Here is a 24383-nt window from a genome sequence, read left to right on the forward strand (position 1 = left end):
AACAACACTTTCTAGGTTTCCATTTTCAACTTCAGCTCCACCATTGAAGAGATACATGTCTGGTTTATTTTTAATGCAAAATGGGGCGCTAATGTCACAGCACTGCAGGTGACAGAGCTTTATGGAAAAATGAGTGTTCCAAATAAAAGAGTTTCCTGGAGTTTCGTAGCTGGGAAGCCTCAGAGCTGCATCCATTTCAAAATGTGGGAGAAGCTGAGGCAGAAAATAGAATATACTTTGCACAGCTGTCAAGATGTGGAGAACATAAGGCCAAAAAGCATGTAGGCTTAGAGCTGAGGGAAACTACTTGTTCATAGAGGGGATAAGTGCTTGGTGCAGACACTGCTCCAGACAAAGGTCTTTTCCCAGTTTTTCCTTACCTGTTAATTTTGCCACTCATTTCAAAATCCAGTTCAGCATCGAGAAGCCATCCTGCTGCCTAGGTCACTGTGTCCCCTGCCCTCTGAGGTTTTGAAAGGTACCTTAGAGCCACCTCCGAGTCACACCCCAGCAGCTGCCCACAGACTCTGAAACCAAAAGTGAGCACATACAGCAATGAGGAGCCTCAAATTCACTTAAACTGCTGGTTTAGTTTAACTGAAAATTCTGGTATAGCCGTGAACCTCTGCTGTTGTACACCTTAAACTGAGGAGATACTAGAACTGGAGTCAAAAGGGTTTCTTCAGTCTAACCCACATATTGGAGTGTGTACATGAAACTGGTGAGATTCACTGCTTTACAGACAAGGGTCTGGCCATTTGTCTTTTGTACAGGGATGGGCTCAAGTGGTAAGGCTATTTAAGGCCTGGAGTCAAAACCTATTTTTTTTTCTTCTCTGGATTGAGTTTCAAAGCCACTGAAGGAATTTGGGCATACATCTCTAACTGAAAGCTGTAGGAGATGTGTGGGTAAGTCCCTTAGTCATCAGTGGAAAAATCCCTTGCTGACCTTCTAATTGCAAATTTCCGTGATACTCAGCATCGGATCTCAATCAGCCATCTACAGCTATGGACTGCAATGCCATGTGTACTCAGGGCTAGGACATTCAATGTCCAAGGAATTGTCTTTCATAGAAAAAAGCACTTTGGTCTAGTCCCCCACCCCCTGCCAAGTTCTTTTTATAAATAAATATATACTTTTGACGAAAAGCGCCTCAGAGACTTTTCTTAAGCACTTAACACAGTAGTAAGAAAGGCGTTCACAGAAGTTCTGGCCACATTGGCTATCACCAGCTCTCAGAGGACCATCCAGCCGAAGTGTCTGGATGCACAATAGGGACCTGCCTAAAGTCACACATTTCTACTGACACACCAACGCTGGTACTCCACCTGCAAGTTAATGGCTCTAATTTCAAGACAAAACCAAGCTAAGCCACCACAATTTTTCAATTTCCAGTTACTGCTTTGATGAGCCTTTTTTAGTAAACATGGCCAGAAGGGGAGGTTTATCCCAAAGGTGGTACCTGGCAGAGCTCTCTGTGTTTCTCTGAATGCTGTAGTACATCCAGGACCCCTCCAAGGCCACAGCATCACTGTCATCCCAAAGTGCCTCACTAATAGTGAGCTTTCTCTCAATGCTGCATGTCCCGTAGCTGGGGAGCCAGCGACCTTAGATATTAAATCTTCTCCAGTGGCTGTGTACAGGAAGCCACTGGCTGGCCTGACAGCTGAACCCAGGGAAATTCCTTTGGCCATGAACTCGAGCAGAGCAGTGGTTCACCCTGAATCACTTAAATCTCAGACAGCACTTGAAAATCACAAGATCAGCCCTTCTCTGTTTACCACAAAGCTGTATTCCCAACTGTGTGGCTGGATGCCTGCAGGAATACAGTGACAGGGAGCGTGGCTGTGCCCTACAGCGGTTGGAAGGACATCTGGGACATGGCTTACTTAAAGCAATATGCCAACATCCCAACCTTGGGTCAACAGGGTTGACCCACTGATGACAGTCAATGAAATCACTGACCCAATCTTGTAAGACAGTGACATTCCATGGGACAGATCAAGGCCACTCTTGCTGGCAATGAGAAAAAACAAATGAGCCATGCATTGGTGCCCAGGGAACAAGGGACAGGTGAGACAATGACCAAGTAGAAACATCCACAGAGAAAACTCGTCCACCTCCCAAGCTCCCTGCATGAGTCCCCAAGCCACAGCAGCCACAAAGGCACCATACAGCAATGAAAGCCTCTATTTTCACTCTTACCCCATGGGAGCAAGCAAAAAGGGTAGAATGTCCCAAAACCTGGGTGGGGGAACATGGTGAAAGTACATGCTGTGAGTCCCCCATGGTTTCAGGGGCCAGTCCCCCTCGTTCCACAGACAGCCCCTCTGAGCTAAGGCGGGCACACTGGTCTGCTGTTTGCCTCTGTGACTGTCACCTGCCTCCTTACTGAGGAGGGATGAAAAATAGTCTGGGGCTGCTCTGGAGGAAGAGGATAAAGGTACCTTGGGTTGGCACAGGGAAAGGGTGAAGCAGAGTAACATTTATGGCCAAGGTTTTTGATCAGCTGCGCTATTCAGGGAGGAACCGCTGCATTTCAGACAACTGCAGATCATGAGGAAACAGCTTTCCCAGCTTGAAGCACCCGAACGCAGGGCCTGAAGGTTGCTCATCATGAACTCATCCATATGACAACTTTTTATTTTTAAGGTTTGAGCTGAAATAAAAAATACATCAAAGCCACAGACACCTATGAAAAAGAATTTTTATGTTATGTTTAAAAACCAGTTGCATGTTTGTAGAAACAACAGGGTAGTTCGAAACCTGGTTTTATTATAAGTTCGCTGTAAATTTAAAAACTTTGCATACCAAAGGGGCCGTGGTCTAGACACTCTCCAGACCCTTGGCCTCTGTGAGAGGAATAAGGGTTGTTGTTTCCATTGCAGAGACAAACAGAGCCACAACGATAGGAAATGCTATTCCCGAAGTCAGCTGGCACATCGCAAGCGATGCCAATTTAGATTTGGCTCCAAATAAAAATGTTTTGTTTTGAAGTAACTGAAATTCAATGGAAAAAAAATGGGCGGGTTTTTTTTTGTTCAGTGTTTGGGAGGGACCCTCATATCGCTCGTCTCCCTGCCTCCTCCCATCATTTCCCTACTATAAAAAAAAAGAAACCAGCTCCCAAGTGGATTTTCCTTCTGAGCTGAACCCATCCTCAATTTCTAATTTGAGCCTTTGCAGAGGTAAAGTAAATAATCATAAGGGGATTTTAAAAAAGCCAAATGGGTAAGGGGAGACAGAAAAATTAGCACACTTCCTATTGAAAATAGTTGCAGTAAAAAAAAAAAAGGCCTTTTTTGTGGTTGTTCTTTTTAACCAGTAAAACAGCAGAATTGATGGAAGTCCCCAACCTGGCTCTGCATTCAATCCCTTGACGCCTCCGACGCCTCTGTCCCTGCCCCTCCCCGTGGGGTGCGGATGACCATGTGCAGAAAGGCCCGGGGAGCGGCCAGACGTGGGGCTCTGCAGTGCTGGAGGCCATCTGCACTCCCCAGCCTGCCGATCACGTGTCAGGCGCTTGGAAGCGGACCCAGCTCCTTCCCCTGGTGGGGTTGGCTCCTTCCACCACGCTACAGTAAGCAAGCGTGTGCAAGGAGGGAGCCCAGCGTCTCATCTCAGACCCTGTTGGTACATGCGCCCCTCCCCGGTAGGCACACAAGCACGGGGAAACTTCGCTGGCTTTCAGCATGAAAACGGTCCCGAGTGCAGGAGACAGAGCACTGCTTTGCTCAGCAAGGATTTCCTCGGTTTCACTTAAAGGCTGAGGAATGTCTAACACTAACTATATCCAGATGTGCCTACTTGGCAGCCCGCTGCTGAGACATTACCGAGAGGACACAGGATCAGCGCTATCAAATGGGATGTAAGTATCTATTATGTATGTTTGATCCGGGTGGGCTGGGGAGAGTTATGCAGCAAGCAGTGCGAACTGGAGACTGTCCTTACTGCTTTTCTTTTCCTCCAGCCTACGGCTTTTCTTTTTGCCTTGTTGCTCTTGCCATGTTGTTACATGCAGCAACCTGAACTGTGATGGTTAACATGCAGCAGGGTCGGCTACAGGCTCTGAACACACAGTCTCCAGCCCTCCTATGTCTGCTTTACTCTTTACTTTCCACAGAACTTTGAATGTTTTAGGTTGATTTTACAGAAGAAAGTTTGGGGCTTCTTTAGACAATGCCTCCAGTGCTCTGAGACAGGGTTTCCTCCCAGCTGCGAACGTGTTCCAGTGGCGGCATGTCACATTTACGTGCCATTCCTCATCAGTAAGAGAACATGAATCTTTCCTTGTTAGTGTTGTATGCTATGAACAAAACATGGGAATTTTCAAGCTCTCTAGTGTTGCAAAGAGAGAAAGAAAACTCAGTCCCAGTGAAATGGGCAGTTACTGATCACATTTTTTAGCAGCTTTTGGGCAGATTCTGATAAACTTATGCCTTTGGTATCGTCTTGAAATTAGCAGGGCAGGTCTGCATATACTCCCTCACCCCTTCATGTCTGGGTGTAACAATACATCCCTGCTAATGCACTGTAATTGCTGGGTTTTGGGGCACATTGGCAAATGATTTATTGGACCAGAAGTGGGTCTGGGAGCTGAAGAAGCAGTGAGCACTGCAGCCTGGGGAGGGCTGGGAAAGGAAGGTGGTTGTTTCAGTGGGGCTGATTCTTACCCCTTCACAAGCCTGCAAGCCTTTATTTTTCTCCTGGGGCCAGGGGAAATGAATGTTTGCAAGAGAGAGCAAGTTCCTCACCCTGTCTCCCCGAGCACTCAGGGTGTGAGTTGAGCTGCTGAGCTCTCTGTAATTCTGAAAATCAGACCACCTAAACACAAGATTATATCTGGATTTAGGAAAGTACCTCTTGAGGCTGCTAAGGCCTGTGAAAGATAATTGCATGTTATCTTCTCCTACCTTACAGGCACCGGAACGCTCTCACTAGAGACGTGGTGCTGCACTTAGGAGGAGCTGGTGTTTTCCCTGTTCGCTAGGGCCTGCCATGGCATGCCTGGCAGCAGCGCAGTCCTGCACAGGCACTGCCCTGGTGGCACGAAAACATCCTGCGCTGCTTAAAATGCAGCAGAGCTGCAGTCCCCAAACTGTGCCACGTGTACACGAGTGACTTACCACTGGGTGAGCAGGGAGGAGTATTGCAGGCAGGCAGCCTTTCCCAGAGGTCATGGGAACGGTTGCGCAGGCAGCCAGTGCTGCCCAGGGTCATCGAGGCTCCCGTGCACAATGGCCACTGCCTTCTGCTGCGGTACCACTCAACTCCCCCCTGGGGATGGTGCACGTTCCTTTCTGGGACCCCTGTACATGACAGCAGACATTGTAGCATCTCTTTCCAGCCTTCGCACAGCAGCCCTGCAGTTTCTCTGTATTTCAGTTTGTATACTTAAAGGCTTCACTGACTGGGGTGAAAGCTAAAAGGAGGCAACTGCAGCAGCCATTTGCAAGCTGCATTGCGAAGGTAAGGCTGGCAATGACAAGAGGAGAGATTCTAATAAAGTGGGACCAGCCAGCCTGGAAGCTGATGAAACCACATATTTCAGGACTGGGGCAAGCAGAGAGATAAATAAGGCACCCTGTCCTGGAACAGCATGGATCTCATGGTTTGAACTGGCCTGAAAAGCAGCTCCAACAGGAAAGCTGGAAACGGTCTTCGGAGTGGGGCCTGCATTTTTGTTACCTGCTCGTGCAGTGTTTCAACCAACAGAGCTTTTTTCTCCAGGTGTTGCAACACAAGTAACAGCAGCAGTGACACTGTGCCAGTGACACTGTGCACAGGGCCGGAGCGCTGCCGCGGCGGTGGCACTGGCCAACAGCGCCCGAGCAGCGCCACAGTGTGCAGATGAGCACCGCGAGCCTCTGCCCCTCTGCATAGTGTTCATTTGGCTCTGGCTCACAAACCTGACTCCTGGGAAAGCTCTCAAGACATTCAGCTAATTAAATCCCACAGCTTATTCTCAATTTATAGACTTCAAAACTTCGAAGCAGCTGAATGAGGTGAGCTCTTTTTTCTGGTAAGGCAGCTTAGCAACTGTTTTGGTTATTTCATTTTTCTAGGGCTTTGCACTAACTAATGTACTGAAGGGTGTCTCCAGTATTTCAGCCTGCCCTGCCTTCTGGTCAAGAAGATCAAATCATTCAGAGTTGCTTGGTAATCCTATAGCTCCAAATGAGACCTCTTCACAAACACCATGTAATGCAGAGAGGAGTTGTCGGGCACAAAAGCCACTTGATGAGGTTATTGACTTTGCCTGGAAAGGGACAGGGGGAGGACAGGATGAGACATGGGACATGGACGAGACACACAACACCTAAAAACAAAAAAACAAAACAAAACAAAAACAAAAAACAACAACAACAACAACAAAAAAAACCAAACAAAAAAAAAAACACCAAAAAACCAAAAGAAGAAACCATGCGGGGATAAAACTGATTACACAACACCCAAACATAGAAATGAAAGAGGGTTTCCTGGAGCTATTTTTTCCCTTTAAATGCTCCAAAACCAGCTCAAACTGTTAAACCTGAGTTGTTTCATGCATGCTCTTATATGTGGGGTAGAACAAACCCAGTGCTGGAAGATGACACATTTCCCTGTGGACACCCCAAAGAGCCCAGGCACCCAGGCGTTGTAAAACAAAGACGAGGTTTGCCTGCACGAGACCCGTAGTGAGATAACTCAGCTGATTTGAAAACCTTTGCCTTAGCACTTCACTTCAGGTTTCTGTTCAAGGGTAAGAGGAGGACGGCAGCCCAACGCTGCTTGAAGAGAGCAAAACAAGTAATTCCCACATGAAACAGCGCGCTACTCATGTCTGCGTGTTCAGCAATACATTTAAACTAAACTGGTGCGGATGCAGAAGTCAAACACTCTCCCAACCCTCGAGGGCTCGCAGGATGGGACCAAGCAAGGGTCAGTAGGAAGATGTAGTCACCAGAGCTTCAGGTGGTGCAGACTTCTTGCTGTCAGCATCCTGGTCTGGCAGGATAAAGCTAATCTGCCCACGTCTATTTTACACAGTCCCAGCTGCAGGATGGACGTAGGGAATGTTATTGTTGCTGGTGGGTTCATGAACAGTGTCAGGAGCAGGAGGCAGAGGAACAGCAGCACAAGGTGAAAAGGGGCCTGGGAGCTTGATTTACTCTTACTAAGTGAATCAGGATGGAAAAACTGCTGGAAATGAGGTGGGAGAGGGACACGTGCGCAGACCTCCCCGCTGCAGGCCAGAGCCTGGGTCTCAGCTTCCAGCACTGGGTGTTACAACCTGACTTTCTTCTCATGAAATGCATTCAACCAACACGAAATGAAAACGAGTATCCAAAAACCTCAAGCATTACCTCAAAGCACTCTCATCACGCAGAATTTTCCAAGTTCCCCTGAGGATTGCCAAAAAAACACATTGAACCCATCGGTGCTCGATCCCCAACACTTCCTTTAGCGCATTTTACAGAGAAACAGGTAAGACCTCTCCATCAGCAACCACAGCCCCACATATTGCATGGCCACAAAATGTATGCAGCCCCTCCATTGCACAACCCAAACCTATCAGTGGCAGCTCGAGCTTCTGGAGCAAGGAGGGGAGCCAGAAATGCTTCTCATGCAGCGGGGCAGCAACGTGATCTGGCAACAACCCACAGCTGCGCATGGTGAGGACAAATGCTCCCGTGAGCCAGGCTGGGACAGGTGGGCAGCAGAGCTCATTGCTGTGTTTTGTACCCTCTTGCTCAGTGTACCACATTTTCAGCTTGCTTTGCTATCACAGCTGCTTTTCCAGAGGCTGGGTGGGTTGAATAATCACTCTTCAAGGCACAAAGCAACATGCCGGAATCACCAAGGCTTCCTGACTAAGGGAGAGGATCCAGAGATTTTCTCCCAGCTGGGCTCATGTGAGCTGAAGTGCCAAGTAATGGAGACTTGACAGCTGCTGCAAAAGAAATAAATTTCTAGGATGAGCTCAAGGCTTCACGTCATTCAACTGGGAACGAAGGACTAGCAACTACTTTTTTTTTTTTTTTTAAATCATCATTTAACTGCTTTTATTGCAGCCCTCCTTGGCCATATTTCAGAATTCTCCTCTAAAATAAATGAAAACCAGGCAGAGGACTGGGTCCTCTGCCCAAGCATGCAACAACGCAGGTCAGATTCCCTGCCTGGATGTTCACCAGGGTGCTGTGCCCAGCTCCAGCCACTTTCAGCTCTTGAGCATTTTGTTGCCTCTCAGGTCGTGCAGGCTGTGGCCCCCTTGGTCTTTCCAGCACGTTCCCTATGTAGGGGCTCCCCGTGTTTCCACCCCGTGGATACGGGACCTCTCAGCCTCCTCCTACAGCCCAGCTCAGCCTTCTAACATTCCTGGTGCTCGCAGCCCAGCAGATGACACTCCTGGTCTTCCCCAGGACCCGGCTTGTCCCACCGCTGGGACAAACCGCACTGTCCCATTCAGACCTGCTCGAGCTAGACTCAAGATCCCTACTGTACCCACCCCTGGGCAGCCAACACAAAGAGGGACAACTGCCCATTTTTCTAAGTTTGGAGGACATGGGAGGCAGCCCTGGCAGCTAAGCCCTCGTTCCCTGAGGCACCGAGTGATGCAGCAGTTTTATAACACCGGCTCCGTATCCCAAGTTGGTTGGAGATCCCTCACAGCGGTGTACGAAACAGATGCAGACACACAGCGGGATGCTGTGCCCAGAAATGCTCTGCTGTGCTTACATCTCTTTTGTTTGGCATCAAATATTTTCTGCTTGCTTTGATAGCCCTATAATTTCCCCCCATGGGTGTCGAGGTGGATGAATAATCTTGTTGGCTTTAGGACATACCAGAGTGTCTGCCGGAATCATCAGTCCCTCTGAATTCAAGAATAGGACAGCTTTTCCCACACTTACATCCATGGTTAGAGCTCACACCTTTGTAATAACCGAGGGTATTCCCTTCAAAAGAAGAAAATATCTAACAAAAAGTAGAAAACCCATATAATTCAATCAAGGAATCACTTCAAGGGCTGGCAACTTCTTTTGAAAATGAGATGTCTATATTCAGCACTGAACTGTTTTGTTTCAGCACAGAAAGCACTATTTGGGATTCTTTTCTTTCAATAAATGAAAACACAGAAGAAAATCTGGGCTATCAGCCCAGGCTTGTATCAGTTCCTGGTTTTTCTTGGCTTTTTCCAAGGGTGCTTCTGGCCAGATTCTGTGATGCTGGCAGGATAAATCTGTAAGTCATGGAAATTATGAGTTTCATGACACACACATTTTATTCCAAATCCTCACTGATAAAATTAAACACAGGAAAGAGCCAGGACTTTCATCCAGCTCCTTAATTACCATCTGGAACCTGGCAGCTGAAATAAGATCATATTTTTGCATAGAAAAGGAAAAAAAAATGCTATGACAGCGGGGAAAGAGATGACACTTTATGAAGAGCTTGAGTGGACATCCCAATTATGTCGGGCCCCATCCCACCAGGGACTCAGCATCTCCTGCTTCCTCTGGAGGCCACATGCACAGAGCTGCATAGCACCTCAATAAAGCTTATACCAAATGCAACAAAAGGAGCAAAATGCCTCAGTTTTATTTCTTATGAGGTTTTTGAGACAGGGTTCCTATTTAAGGTATCTCAATAGCACCGAGAAAAAATTCTTGCTTGTGATGGGCGGAAGAGGGACAGACTCTCTCTCCTTAATGGATCCAGTTCAGTAGCACATCCTGGGTGCAGCGGGACCATCTTTTCATATCCCCAGAACTTGCCTTCAAAATTATTGAAGGCATTGTGAGGGAAAGCCTGCTGGGAGCCACATCTCGACAGATAAAAGATGATTTAGCACAAAACTGCAGAGCACCGCAATGAGGACTTGCCAAGGGTAATTTGCACATGACAAACTAACATCTTATATGTGCTAGAAGAGACTGTTTCACAAGGCTGAAAATAGTTATGAGCCAAGTCATGTGGCAGAAAAAAGCATAAACAGAAAACAGCTTCTGATGATCGTAAGCATTTTAATAACAATTTATGAGAAATCAGAGAATATTCTACTATCCTGGTATCAATATCAAAGCTATGCCAGTTAAAACATCTGCGTAGCCTAGGGGAGAAGTGAAAGATACAGTAAAAAAAAGCCAACAAATGGAGAAAGCCCCAACAACCTCTATTAGAGGCCAGAAAACCTTGAGAAAGGCGGCCTGAGGAAAAAACCGTGGTCATCAGGACAGGGAGGAATGACTTTGAATCCACTGAGAACACAAAGAGCCTTACCCAGGCACAGATAAGATATTCACTAAAACAAAGATTTTCAGTAATACTGGAGACAAAGCAGATGAGGTCAGTAAATATTTTGGAACTGCTTTGGGAAAAAGACAGCTGATACCACATGATGATGAAATACTCTCCATTTCAACAGTAACTTGGAGACGCAATTAACCTGTAATGGAAAAGCAAACGATTTTAAAATTATGAGGTCCAAGTAATGTGCATCTAAGAATTTTAAAGAGGATGTCCAAAAAATCAACTGGCTTATTAATTTTGCTTTTTCATTGGTCTTGAAATATCACCTAGATCCCACAGGGTCTGGAAGTAATGTTGTGCCACTCTTCTAACACTTCATAACTACAGGCTCATCAGTCTAATTTGGAACTTTGAAAAGATAACATTGTGGCTGATACAAAGTCGATGGTTAATGAACAACTATGCGTGATACTATCCATAACAGTGGAAAAGGATTTGCTGAAAACAGATACCACTGAAGGGGCCTGTTTTAAGTCATAATCACGTTGCATAACAATATCCTTACCAAACACACAGCTGCCCATTAGATGTGAGTCAGTAAAGCAGCTACAGGGCTCGACTGGAGGCAGAGCATCTGTGCACCCTGTGGCTAACAGTGCTGAAAAGAGGGTACTGCAGAAATAAATTGCGTAGGAAGCCGCAAGCACTGGCTCCTCCACCATTTTCAGTCCTCAATGAGGAGTGTTCCTTAAGTGAAGACAGACTGACATTCAACCAGGCAGCTTTTGATCAAGAAATTTTTGGGTAAGATGATCTCAGCTAATTCAAGACAGGCAACCATCATACCTTCGAAGGTAGCTTCTACTAATACAGCACAGGCCAGATAGAGCTGTAAGTTGCATACAGGTGTAAGACATTATCAGTGGGTTATGTAAGAATACTTATGTGTACTGTGGGAGGATTTTTGGGTAGAGCTAAACTTTTAGGAACATGCTCCCTGCCAACAACTGTAGGGATTACGATTGTTGCCTGCCTTCTCCAGGAGCCTGGAGCGACTGTCAGATCCTCTCTGCTCAACTCTGTTGTTAGCTACTATGGGGAACAGTGTGGCTGTGTGTATGGTGGTGACGAGAGGACCTGCCCCTGCTGCAGCTACAGACACGTGACGAACTCTTTCCCTGAACTATGGTTACATGCTACTTTCTGCCTTCTTACTACTCTTTTTTTTTGTTTGTTTGCAGTTGAAGAATTGATCAAATGAGACAGAAGATCTCTGGGAAAAGTGTAAGTGAGGAATCAAATCTAGTATTTCAAAAGGCAGCTTCATTTCTGACATATGAGTAAAATGTTCCTAACACCAGGCTCTGCCTTTCTTCTGCGTATTGGGATTTATTTGCCCACCTCTTGCTTACTGTTTCGGGTGATTTGGCAGAGGCAAAACACCCGTGCCCCTCCTAACCTTATTAATGGAAGTTAGTTATAATGGTTTAATATTTTATAATTACTGGCAGCAAAAAGACCCTATGTGCATTCCATAGTGTGCCTAATGTAGTCATTTCAAAGGCACAAAACATAGTTGGTTTACAGGAGCTGGCTCTGCGTGCGGGGAAATGGCAGTGACACGCTGCTGCTGCAAAGCGTACCCTTCAACAGCCAGGCCCGTGTGTCCCCATTCTGACTCAAAAAGGGTAAAAGCAGCAAGAAACAGCTACCAAGCTGGGGGTTGGAGGGGGGGGAAGAATATCTAATGATTTATGGAAGAATGGCATTGTTCATAGTTTTCCACCTTGTTTTTCCAAAAGCGGCAAGATGTGTTTGGCAAAGAGGGATGTGGGAGGAAGGACTGATTTCACATTGCGCTTAGGGAGTGATTTTCAGGATGATGGCTTGGTGACTTAACTAACCAAGTCACAGAGCCAGAGCACTAGGATCAGTGTTAAGTTGGAACCTGCGTGCCTTTTGGCAAGTTCCTTACTCATACAAAACACTGAGACATGCTAAAATGCACTTTACTGCTAGTTTTTTTTAAAATGGTGTTTCAGTTAGTTTTGCCTACGTGCTTCAAAGCTGCTGAATCCTTGTTGCTGACACACCGTACGTTTATTTACAGATGGACATTGGTGCCAGGTGGCTCAAACACAGCTTTTAACAGTCCCAGAAACACCACGGAGACAATGAGAGTTCGTCTCAAAGGGGATGCCATCTGTACCCTTGTCCTGCTTGTAGCGCTTTGCTCTTTACTCTACTCCCAGCTGGAATATTTAGTTCCAGTAGGAAACAAGGAGCTGACACAGAAGAAGCCTTCAGTAACACCAAAAATATTTTCCAACCCCAGAGCACCTTGGAGACCAATGCCAGCAGAGGCAACGGTACCCAGACCCCAAGTAACTCCTATCATTAGACGAACAGAAGTGGCCAACAACAGGGTCCAAACTACAACTCCACCCCTGTTGACTGATTCTGCCTTCAACTTCAAGCACTATCTCCTAAACAAGGATAACAGGAACTTCAATCTCCTCATTAACCAGCCCAAGAAATGCAGGAAAACACCTGGAGGTCCCTTTCTGCTCATTGCTGTCAAATCGGTAGTTGAAGACTTTGACAGGCGTGAGATTGTCCGGAAAACTTGGGGCAGGGAGGGTTTGGTGAATGGGGAGCAGATCCAGCGAGTGTTCCTCCTGGGAACACCAAAGAATAGGACAGTGCTGGCAACATGGGAGACCCTGATCCACCAGGAGAGTCAGGCTTACAGGGACATTTTACTCTGGGACTTCATGGACACCTTCTTCAATCTGACTCTGAAGGAGATCCACTTCCTGAACTGGGCTGCTGAATTCTGCCACGACGCGAAGTTTATTTTTAAAGGTGATGCTGATGTTTTTGTCAACGTCGAGAACATTGTTGACTTCCTTGAGAGACATGACCCCACTGAGGACCTCTTTGTTGGGGACATCATCTACAATGCCCGCCCTATCCGGGTCCGAAAGAGCAAATACTATATCCCAGAGACCATGTATGGGCTAAGCATCTATCCAGCCTACGCAGGAGGAGGAGGGTTTTTGTTGTCCAGCCACACCATGAGGAAGCTCTCTAGGGCTTGCAGAGAGGTAGAACTCTTCCCCATCGATGATGTGTTTTTGGGCATGTGCTTGCAGAGAATCAACCTCAAACCCATTTTGCATGAAGGATTCAAGACCTTTGGCATCATCAAGCCTTCTGCTGCCCCACACCTACAGACATTTGACCCCTGTTTTTACAAAGATCTCATGGTAGTCCACAGTCTGAAAGTTGCTGAGATCTGGCTAATGTGGAACCTGCTCCACAGCCCACGTCTTTCCTGTACTCAGAAGAAGCAAGTGAAGAAGCCATTCCAATGGAAAAGGAAAGCTCAAATAACAACACAGGCACCACCCCTCAGATAACGCAGGCAGACTGCAGCAGAAACACAGAGCAAACCAGCTGAGAAAGGGAACGTGGAACTGTTGCAAGCAAATGAACCAACTTCAGAAATAGCATATTTTAGCACATCTTATTTAAAATGTTAAGAGAACATAAACTATTGCAGGAATTGGCCAAAACTCCACATCTGCACGCATATACCATGTAAGTCCATTCTCCATTAGTGAGTCCAAATAATCATAACAGTATCTTTAATTTATTATTATTTATCAGAATTATAGTAGTGCTTAGTGGGCCAATGTGTAAAAGCACATTGCACAATGCAGTCCTTGGAGATTTTTCAGCATTGTTAGAAATGTGAGAAATGAAAGAAGATAGAGTGTAAGAGATGATGCCAAGGAGCACAGGGGTTGTTGTCAACTTGTTTTCTTGACTCAGATTAATTGAGAAATGACCAAACTACACAGTAACTAGAGTAAAGGAAATCAAGTCACCTTAGTGTGCACTCAAATCACCGCTGCCTGGTTGGCCTTCCGTAGGCCTCATAAGAAGAGACAGAACAAGTAACAGCTATTGAAACGGTGTCCTGTACCTTGCAAATAGGGTGGACTATCAAGCAAACAAACTGGAGGCCGAGGCTGGTGTGGCTGGTTGAGCAAAGGACAGATAAGTAGGTAAACAGGAAGGGGCAGACTTTCAAAGGTTCTTTAAAGAAAGGACAAGAACTTTGAGTTGATCCCTCTGAGTCTTGATTTTTCATTATTTGTAGCAACAATATCTGCTCCACTGACACGCTCAGGACTCAGGGGACCAGTTTTTGTCACTTCCACAAGCTCAGGCTCTCTACACTATGCTGACTCGCACTAAGAGAAAACTCAGAGTCATCCAACAGTATCTGATCACCCTCACAATCTAATCCAGATATTCAGAAGGTTTGCATCTGGAGAGATTCTTTGGACTTCGCTTGTGGGGATAAAACCACACAGAGCTGCTGCTTGCATCACATTTGGGAGCTTCTTCAAACCAAAGGAGAACTTGGCAATGGACTGGGCTGGTTTCTATAGACCTCGGTGCTCTTGCCTGGCATAGAGTCAGCTGCAAAGAGCAGCCAAGACACTTCACATTGCTGCTGGTGTCATGTGAAGGGAGAAGGTAGTGTTCAGACAAGAGGGCTTCAGAATAAAAGCCTTTCTAAATTTATTGCAAGAAAGCAAAACCCCACAGCAATCCTTCTGTTGGGCTTTCCAAGTTTCAGTCAGTCTGTAACTTCATAAGTGTTTTAAGCATTGGACAAAAACACTGGATTGCCTAGCTTTTCAAAGAATAGTCAATGCTTTGAAGCATTTCGTTTTTTCTAGCAGCAGATTACCTTAAAAGAACACCCTTTTCTTGGACATCCAAGAAGCAGTAAATTCCTCTAAATCAAGGTTAAAAAGCTATGAAATTCACAGGGCAAAGAGCCTGAATTCACCTCTGATGCTGTGTTTGTTAATCCTTTTGCATTCCCCCCCCACCCCTCAACAAAACTCCTGCCAATTAGAGAACCCCCAATGCCATCCCTCTTCAGAAGGGCACATTCACACAGCCTCAAAGGAAGCTACAGTCGGTCATAAGTGTCCATGAAGTTGCTTTCCCTTGAACAGAGCCTGCAGTGCAGCTGCATTTCATATCTGGGTATAACCTTCCTCCCACTCTGCAATAGTCCAGGCTCAGTACTTGTATCAACTATGCACAACATGGAGGAAATCAAGCTGGTAATATCTAATGGTAGATTATCAACAACAGTCTTATATGTCATCTTCACTGTCAGAGTTTAAGACTTACACTAATATATTTCCAAGGAAAGATCAGCTATATAGAAATCAAAAGACCACATGTTGATGTGGGATATTTTCAGGATGTAATCCTGAAATACAAAATGCGTATGTGAGCTTTACAAGGAGCTCTGTAGGGTGTGGAAATAAACCAGAGCCTTGCTGGTGGGAGAAAGCCTGTCACACCCCTGTCTGCTAGCATGTGTGATACTTATGTATTTATGCGCATGTACAGAAACCTATTACCTGTGATTAGCTTACCATTTGGGAAATTATTTCTAGCATAATTAAAAGACAGCATGCAGACATGCCTCTGGAGGTCAGAGTGAGTCTCTCAAGTACCTCTGCACACATGTAAGACTAACACTACACGTATTTTTCCTGAAGACAGCAACAGGAAAAATACATTATTCATTATTTTGGATAACTTGGTAGATCTTTCCTTATGCTGGACTTAAATTAATGGTAATGACAGAAAAATAAACATGGCTTACCTTGTGATTTCCTACAAGGCAGCTAGTCAGGTTCAGCAGTCCTTATTAAAGTCTTCCTTTTAAGCTTGGAGATGCACAAAGCTTGGCTCCTCCCCCTATAATGTCTTCACATCCGCAATCTACCCACAATACAGCATTAATGAGTGCATTTTGTCCCAGATCAAAGTCGTTGTTTGACACCCACCTCTACCAGCACATACTCTAACAGCTGGCAGAAAGAGAACTGGAGCAAACTGTTTACTCTGTTGCCTTAATCTATGAAATAGCTCATTTCTTTTACCCAATGAATACTAAACCTAGTATCTATTAACAAAAGATACATCTGCTTTTGTTCTCCAGCCTCTGCTGTGTGGCCTGTTTGACCTGGTTTTAGAAGTTTCCATTTGCTTCTGCAGTTGAGCTGGAAGTTCAGATGCCACACATGAGCATAACGCACTGGGGAAATGCTAGAGGGCGGCACTGCACACCCTGCAGTTTACTGAATTCTACTTACTGCTATACTAGGCAAAAAGTCTTTGACTTGACCAAAGCTGGAGATTGTTTCCTAAAAGATGGTGGTCTTTTCAGAAAACCCTAAAAGCCTAGGTGTGTATGAGAACTGGCAGGAAGGACCCTCTACTGACCTTTCTGATGCATCTCAGAAAACCAAAACCATCCATTGCAGAATGACATTCTGAGCAGCTTTTATTAACTGGCTCATTCAGTGCACCAGTCAGGGTTTTGCTACACAGCCTTGTTTTGGCAATTTTTTCATGACTAACCCATGATGGGAAAAGAAAACATAAATACATCCTAAGCAGGTTCCACCTGTAGCAAGGAAAACAAGCAGGCTTCCTCGAGTCAGACATAAGTATCTGAAGCTAATGCAGTACAGTAGGTTTATTGAATCACAGGGACCCACATACAGACAAACTTTGTTCCTACTGCACATAAGTATCCAGATTTGGTCACTATAATGAGTAGAGCTGGCTTGAACCTCACATTCAGCACCTCCGAATGCATCTCTGAAGACATAAACTGGTAGCAAATGCCAAGATCCATCATTCAGTCAGGCCACTGCTGACTTAGACATCATAAAAAAAGAAAGCCAAAGAAGGCTCTGAAGCACTTGAGTATTGAAATATTGTGCTTCCTGTCTGCAGTTGAAATATTCATGTTTCTACAGCAGGTTCTTGGAAGCAAACCCCCACTGCAAAATCAAAGGTACAAAATCATCAAACAGCTCAGAGAATCCTCACTAAATATGAGCACTGAGAATGTTCCCCGGAGAGTGCTGAAAGACCATAAGATGGGGGCAGGTCTACCCCAAAGCCCAGTTTGAAGAGCTGCTGAGCCCCTGAGTTGTACCTTGCAGCTGGAGTCACAGGTCTTGGCAGCCCTGAAAATCAGCCCACCACATTTCCCTAACAATGCTATTAACTCTACTGATGTTTGTCAAAACCAGTAAAACTTTTAAATCCAACTTTTCTTTATTTTCTAAGCTTATGGTAAGAAAACCATACTGAGAAATGAGAGAGGAAACTAAACCCCAATGGACAAGTGCATCTGAGTCCCTCCAAGAATATCAAACAGCTCCCCCACCAGTCCTGACCAGCCCGACGCTCTCTCCAATTCATCCAAACCCAGCTCACTGATCATCTCCCTCTCCCTCCCTTTCCCAGCCAGTCCATTGACAAGCCTAATGCTGAAACCAGGCAAAAAACCAAAATAACACAGGTCCATGGTGACTGCCTTCTCCCCAGGAGGGCTGACTGAGCTGGGGAGTGAATAAAGGCGTGACATTAAGACAAACTCTGTCTATGGCCATAGAAGTAGGAAAAAAGGGTGAAGGAATCGTAGCAGCTTCCATCCCTGTGGATGCAACAGAGCTACCCAGCGAGGAACAGGGTACACTCAGGGTTTCAGGGCTTCAGTTTTTCTAAGAGACAGCAGCAGATGTGAAAAAGGAATACAGTGATTCAGGCTAGTTTGATTGCTTAGTTGATTAGACTGCACAGTCATGCGGGGGGAGGGGGAATTGTCATTGGTATTTGAACTAAATGTCCCTTTGAAGGATATTAATACTGGAATGAAACTTATGCACTAAGTGGAATACGTGGCGTAGGTGTGAAACATTAAGGCACTTAAAACCAGCTTCCAAAATTGCAATATGCAGTACTTTAAAAGGACCAGACTAGTAACATTTAAAGGGGAATTAATTAGGGTATGAAAGAGAACAGGTTACTTTAAAGCATTACAGTCTAGTCCAGAACAAAAGTTACTGTTACAACAGTATCTTACACCACATTAAATGACCTATTATGCAAATTCCACTTTACCTTTCCTGCTGTTTCAAGCGGTCACTCTTCCTACATCATGAAAAGGAATTACTTCGCTTGCTGGAAAAATACACATCCCCACAAACAAAACAAAAGCCTTGGATGTAAGGCTTGGCAGATAAAACATTTAAACAGCAACTTTATTAGTTACAGCTAAAATTCACATAGGTAGAGAATACGGTATTTAAGTTCAACCTGAGCCCTCCAGGTAACACATACACCCCCCACCCCCCCCACCCCCCCACAAAAACAAATCCCTTCATAGGTGCAGTTATACCCTGGCCTCGAACAAAGCCCCATCCTTCAGTAACTCCCGATCCTATTTTAATGCTCAAGAGTTACCTCTTCAGTAAGCTCCATTTTTACTTTCCCTTTATTTTGCCTCAACCTTACCTTAACTCCAAAACATCCTGGACCATACCTTACATGAAAAGAACCAACCAGAACTAATTTGTATTCTATTAACTCCTCAAACACACACAGTGATGTATTTATTTGGCTACACGTGCCGTGTCAGGCCGTGTCTGACAGGATCAGCCAGAGACGAGGGTGCCTTTATGTTGCTGTAATCAAGATAAAGGAGGTAAAAGGCGTTTATGGGGCAAAAGTTGACACAGAACAATTGTATCTGCAGAGCTAGCACAGAATAGCCTTTTTTTGCATCGTGACACCAAAAATTATTCTGAACTCAAAGAACACAAGCAGCCCATACGAAATTCTGCTGTATCAGACATCTTGGTCTTTATCCAAATACTCTGAAGCAAGCAAATAGCTACAGCTTGGACATAACATTTTTCTTCTGTGTAACAGCCACACAGTTTCACACACATGCAGATTTACTCTCATATACATTTGGAGCCAAACAAAGCCCAAGAGAAGTTCGGCTTAGCAGAGTTGCTAAGTGACCAACAGGCTCCAACAACATGTAGGAAGTCAATGTGAAGTGGGCACCAACACTCTCGGGTTTGCCTTTGGAAAACGCCAGCTGGAGTCTAACCTCCAGCCAGCCCCTGGTAACGACGAATCACCATCTTGCTGTAATGCTGAGCCACAGAAAAGATTGTTTCGAACAGGTTCGATGGGAGTTCTGGAATATGAACCATCATGAGCGCATGATTCAGTTCTCACACACCACGATTACTATTGCAGGAAAAAAAAAAAGTCTGCTCAGAATTAGAAGCGTGATGGTTCCTGGCAACAGGAAATTGGGTTTTCTTGACAGGAACTGCATTTTGGGGAACAGAGGGTTCGAGTATTACACAGCAGCACTGATCTATAGGGTACTGCCTGTAATACTCACAGGAGTCCAGGGAATACTTGCAGGCCTAAAGAACACAGGAATAAATGTCAGCTTCACCTCCAAAAAGAAGGGCACAATCATCAGTTTTATTAAGTGTAAACAAACGAAATACTATGAAGTACACTGCAATATTCAGGTTAAGCAGACACACATAGAGACTCTTAATTTTATACAAAGGAAAAAGGCACACTTCAAAATGGGATCATATGCACAATGTGTTTTATGAAAAATGCAACTGTACTTAACATTATATCAAACAGTTTTATCATATGAAACCAAAATGACGGACCAACACATGGTGCCAACATGCAGGATCTGTACCAAACTATACATAATTATTACAAGGGCACCTGCTGAGATGGGATCTGACACAGCCCAAATCTCTTGGTTCCTTTTGGAGGGGAAGGTGACACACCCCACCCCAGCTGACCCTGCAGAGCTCGAGCTGGCACACTGCTGCACCCTGAGCACCCTTCTGCAAGGAACAGCTTTTAGTTCAAATAAACAGCACCGTCCCAGCCCCACCTTCCTGCCACGCTGCCACCCTTCACCTTCTCCCCCAGAGCTCCTCTATTCTTTCCTTCCTTCTGGTGATTCAAAACTGCTGTCAGCCCCTGCCCCACCCAGTCCTAACCTTTTCATACCAGCATATCCTTAAGGCTCCACACCAGCTCCCCTAGTGCATCAGCACAAGAACGGCTTGGCTTGGCTTAGTCCAAATAGCAGCAAACAAATCAAAACATCTCAGAGAAGCAAGCTGTGAACAGCTGTGATCACAAAGGAAGGGCAAGTAAACCCAAAAGAGCTGCTCCACATCATCTCCCCATGCCCTTCTTCAGTTCTGCCTCACTCAAAAGTCAAATGCTTTGCCCTAGGCCCAGCAGCAGTGGCCAAGACGCAAAGCTGTCTTTACTTTTTGTCTGTTACAGAGGAACTTTTCCAGATAAAGGGACTGACCTACAGAAGCATCTGGGCTGTTCAGAGAGCACATTTCATTAACTACACTGTTTTAATCGCTTTGACTCACCAGCATATTACAAGTAAAGATGGGAGTCACTGAAGTTGTGAATACCTTTGGTTAGCTGCTGCCATCCTATCCTAAGTCTTGAGGTGCATGCTATGTAGCAGCAGTCCCGACCTCACACTTCTGAAGAACTTCAACTGAATGAGCTTGAGAGCAGGATACTGGTACCATCTGTGTAGCCATTACTCAAATCATCCCATCAAGAACTTATCTCCACCTACAGCTAATCTGGAGCCTTTATTAGAAAAGGATTAATGAAAACTAGCAGGATTGCTGTCATATTTTAGCAACAAGCTTAAGCATGCGCACCATCTCAACTCAGAGATCATAAAATTCTCCAAGAGCACACTGAGCCAAGTACTATGCAAGGTCATTTTATATCCCAAAACCTGAAGGACGCTGGAGGAGGGAGAGCTAAGTGCTTTACCCTGGATTATGCAGCCAGTGCAGGAGAAATGTGAATGGAAAAAGGAGTCCCATTTCTTATGCCCTGCATTAATGTCTAAGCTACTTCAGGGTAAGCGTATTTTCAATGCTTTTCTGTTGAAGCATCTTAGGGAACAAGAAAGAAGTATGAGAATTCATGTTTGCTCCTTTTACTGCAGCCGTTTCTTCCATTCTGTTGTGCAATAGTCAAACTCTTTAAAGCTTGATCAATTTTAATGATACCCAAAGGCTGAGATGAGTGTAACAACTGCATTTTTGAACACAATACAGAAGCCACGGTGTTATTTACCGTACTTTAAAGACTTTCCTTTTCCACTTTGGGCAAAAATTTATAATATGCTTTCATGTATCTGCTAGGAAACAGACTGCAAGTTATGCTACTTCCTTTACTGCTTCTTCAGGGAACGTACTGTATTGGCTGTAAAGGAGGAACAATAGTCAGGTACTTCAAACATAACATCTGAAAGACAGTAAAATAAAAAGGACTAACCTGATAAGAAAAAAAAGCAAAAACATCCATGATTTTATTACAAAAACACCCAGCAACTGTATTTAACACAAAAACAGTAACTGAGAGTCTCATTTTATTTTTCTTTCAGTGTACATGCTCATTATTATTCCATTTAATTTACAGAAGGGCTATGTAAAATGAAATCAGAATTAGAGAGGAAACAAAAGGAAGATTGAGGCATAGAGTTTTCTTAGCAAGCAATGATCACAGGAGACAGCACAGATTGAACAGGGATTCAACAGGAGTGACACCTAGGGATAAAGGTAAACAGTAACTTTTTCCTTATCCATTAGATTCTCCATGGGGCTTTTTTGTTTTAGCAAAACAGTTCAGAGTATCACAGTACACAGGAAGACTAAATGGCAAAGAACATCTCTCACACACACACACCACATTTATCCCTGCTACTGGTCCAGGATCCAAAACTTCAGGTAACATTCTGTTTCCTATCTCTCATTCATTGATAAACTATACAGGATTACACTGTACATGGAGTTAAAATTACAAAAATGTTGTATTTACAAAATCTGTACACACATAGTAAAACTCACAAAATTGTCATCTATGTATCACAAGTTGCTACACCAAAATATTAAAAATGGGATAAAATTATACATTTCTCTTGTCCATTTTTAAAAAGGGTTCAATATTTCAAAGACAGACCACCTACTTCCTCCAAATAAGACTGGTAGGACAACTAGAAACCTAAGGTATCCTCCTGGGATAAAACGTCATGAGCAGCATCTCCCAACTATAAAGAAGCCTATATCCTGTCTGCTGGGGTGGGGTGTGCAGTTAGCATGTATGTACAGAAATGGTGAAACTACAATAAAGGATGTCTTTGGCTAAACCTTTGGCATAAATTAAAATCATACATCAGACATTACAGAAAAGGTTTTCTTGGTGATGGCAGAGCTCGGGAATTTCTTTCTGAGATACTGTTATATACAGCTTTTCTTTCTCTAAGGGAACAGAGTAGGAATAAAGGGTTTTGAACAGAGGCAAATGAGGCAACGCTATTTCTTCATAAACTTTTTCTGAGTATGAAAAATTGTATCAAACTTTTTCACTAAAACTTAGTTCAATCGTAGAAACAACCTCTTCCAGATTTTTTTTAAAACTATATATAAAAAAAAGTCAGTAAACCAGCCACGGCAGAAAAAAATTGTTTCAGCATATCAAGTACATATTAGTGCAGGAAGGTGGATAAATCTGATCCACTGTATAAATAAGCTTTATGCGCAGCGTATATTAAATAACCATCACACCCCACTCACACCCAGTACACAGATGCTCCTCAGTGAAGATAAACGTTTATCAAGTAATTAAAGTGTATGTAGTGCAAATGTTACAACCAAGTATTATGCACATGCTACTTGCTTGGTTTAAAGTTACACAAAGATGTGGTGCCTGAAATCATGGACATATATACATCCTTGTCACACTTGGTACAATGTCCTAAGCCACAGAAATACCGATGTGTTTATATCTATATATATACACACACACGTTTTCTTAAAATGTGACCACCACATCAATACAGTAACACAAACAGACTAAAAATCAATACCTGCTTCCAGATGCTCCAAGGCTCAGAAAGTTTGTGCTTCTAACTCTTGCAGTCATTACATGCCCCTCTTCTATTTCCCCCTTCTGCCAGCCGAGATGGGGGGACAGTCTCTTCAGGTCTGTGCTGCATAGGATGAGGGCAACAGAGAGGAATAACTGACAGCACAGGCACCCAAGCTGCTTTCCTCCATCAACAGTTCCATGCCCCATGATGAAGGGTTGAGAGAATTTCCCCCTCCACACCGCTCCTGGGTGGAAAGGCTTATGGAAAAAAAAAAATCATAACGTGCTTTCCATATTATAAGTGGCAGCAAATCAAGGCACGCTGTACTAATTTTGTAGCATTGAGATTAGCTGACTTTGCAGGGGATGCTCACTGGGGAAGGTCCGATGTTCTCAACTGGCTGCTGGGCCGCGTTGGGCCATACAGAGTAACAGAAGCTATGTGATTATTCTGCATCACCTGCAAAAGGACAGCAGGGAAAAAGGGAAATTAAAAGGACTGTAAGCCAAACAGGAACTCTGGAGGGTGAAAACAGTGAATATGGAAGCAATCTGCCTGAAAAAAGAAATCCCAGGAACAAAAGAAAGCAACAAGCTCTTGGCTAGTTCCTAAAAATGGTCTCTAGATTTCCATGACACATTTAAACACCATTTAAACTACTCAGACCTGAGTGCATGCATCTCCTGCTAGTATGAGTTCTAGACAGGCAAAATTGAAGTCCCAGCTGTAACATGCGAATGTACAACCTCAGAGAAGAGACTGGAAGGTTGCCCATTTTCTGCCAATAAGCTTTAAAAATACAGCCACTCCCAAGTACTGGCTTTTCTTGAAATGGGAAATCAGAAGCCAGTAGTAGCAACAGCAATCTCCTCATCTTCTCTTGCTCAAGCCAATATGAAAGTTTTTTCTCCTAACCTCAAAGATCATTCGTTGCAGTCCAAAGCAAAAGGTTGACCCAAATGGGTTAGTGTTGTTCGGAGATGATGACCTGAACAGAAAAGGGGGGGGGGGGGGAGTATGGATAAAAAAAAGAAAAAAAGATGTGTGAAGATCAGGATCTTCTTCAGGGAGAATAACCACCCAGTAGTGTAAGGTAAATTACAGCATCTTTATCATGGCTTTCATCAAAACAAAGTAAGTCTACATTATACAGCAGCACCGCTAGACTCCAAAGTGAGCCAGAGGATACCCCTGCTGAATGTCACAGAGCCATTATTAATACTCAGGGAGCAAGTAATCAAAAACTTATTAACAACCACTACAGGAAAACTCT

General features: G+C 44.4%; 2 protein-coding genes across 16 annotated transcripts in view; one reads left to right on the plus strand and one right to left on the minus strand.

The window, feature by feature from the left end:
• Positions 1–3496: 3496 nt before the first annotated feature.
• Positions 3497–15753, plus strand: B3GNT9 (UDP-GlcNAc:betaGal beta-1,3-N-acetylglucosaminyltransferase 9). Of its 2 annotated transcripts, XM_075101731.1 has the most exons (3): positions 3499–3868; positions 11472–11514; positions 12341–15753. In XM_075101731.1, exon 3 carries the CDS (start codon positions 12405–12407, stop codon positions 13650–13652), a length of 1248 nt encoding a protein of 415 aa, XP_074957832.1. In that variant the 5' UTR covers positions 3499–3868; positions 11472–11514; positions 12341–12404; the 3' UTR covers positions 13653–15753. The 2 variants fall into 2 exon arrangements, with proteins under 2 accessions (XP_074957834.1, XP_074957832.1); XM_075101733.1 differs by lacking the exon at positions 11472–11514 and having other exon boundaries at positions 3497–3868.
• The window catches only part of PHAF1 (phagophore assembly factor 1), a 53018-nt gene continuing 36199 nt past the window's right edge, over positions 7565–24383 (minus strand). For 3 of the 14 annotated variants that reach the window (XM_075101714.1, XM_075101715.1, XM_075101713.1), the window contains 3 exons: positions 24026–24098; positions 23108–23367; positions 13980–19580 (listed from right to left, as the gene is read on the minus strand). In XM_075101714.1, the coding sequence (XP_074957815.1) occupies positions 19529–19580; positions 23108–23367; positions 24026–24098 (385 nt within the window). In that variant the 3' untranslated portion in view covers positions 13980–19528. Of the gene's footprint in view, positions 7934–8825; positions 8937–13979; positions 19581–19620; positions 21445–21577; positions 23570–24025; positions 24099–24383 lie in introns of those variants that run through there. The other 11 variants (XM_075101719.1, XM_075101718.1, XR_012662061.1 and 8 more) reach the window with 10 other exon arrangements.

Source organism: Phalacrocorax aristotelis, chromosome 8 (assembly GCF_949628215.1).
Source record: "Phalacrocorax aristotelis chromosome 8, bGulAri2.1, whole genome shotgun sequence".
In the NCBI taxonomy this organism is placed as follows: Eukaryota; Metazoa; Chordata; class Aves; order Suliformes; family Phalacrocoracidae; genus Phalacrocorax; species Phalacrocorax aristotelis.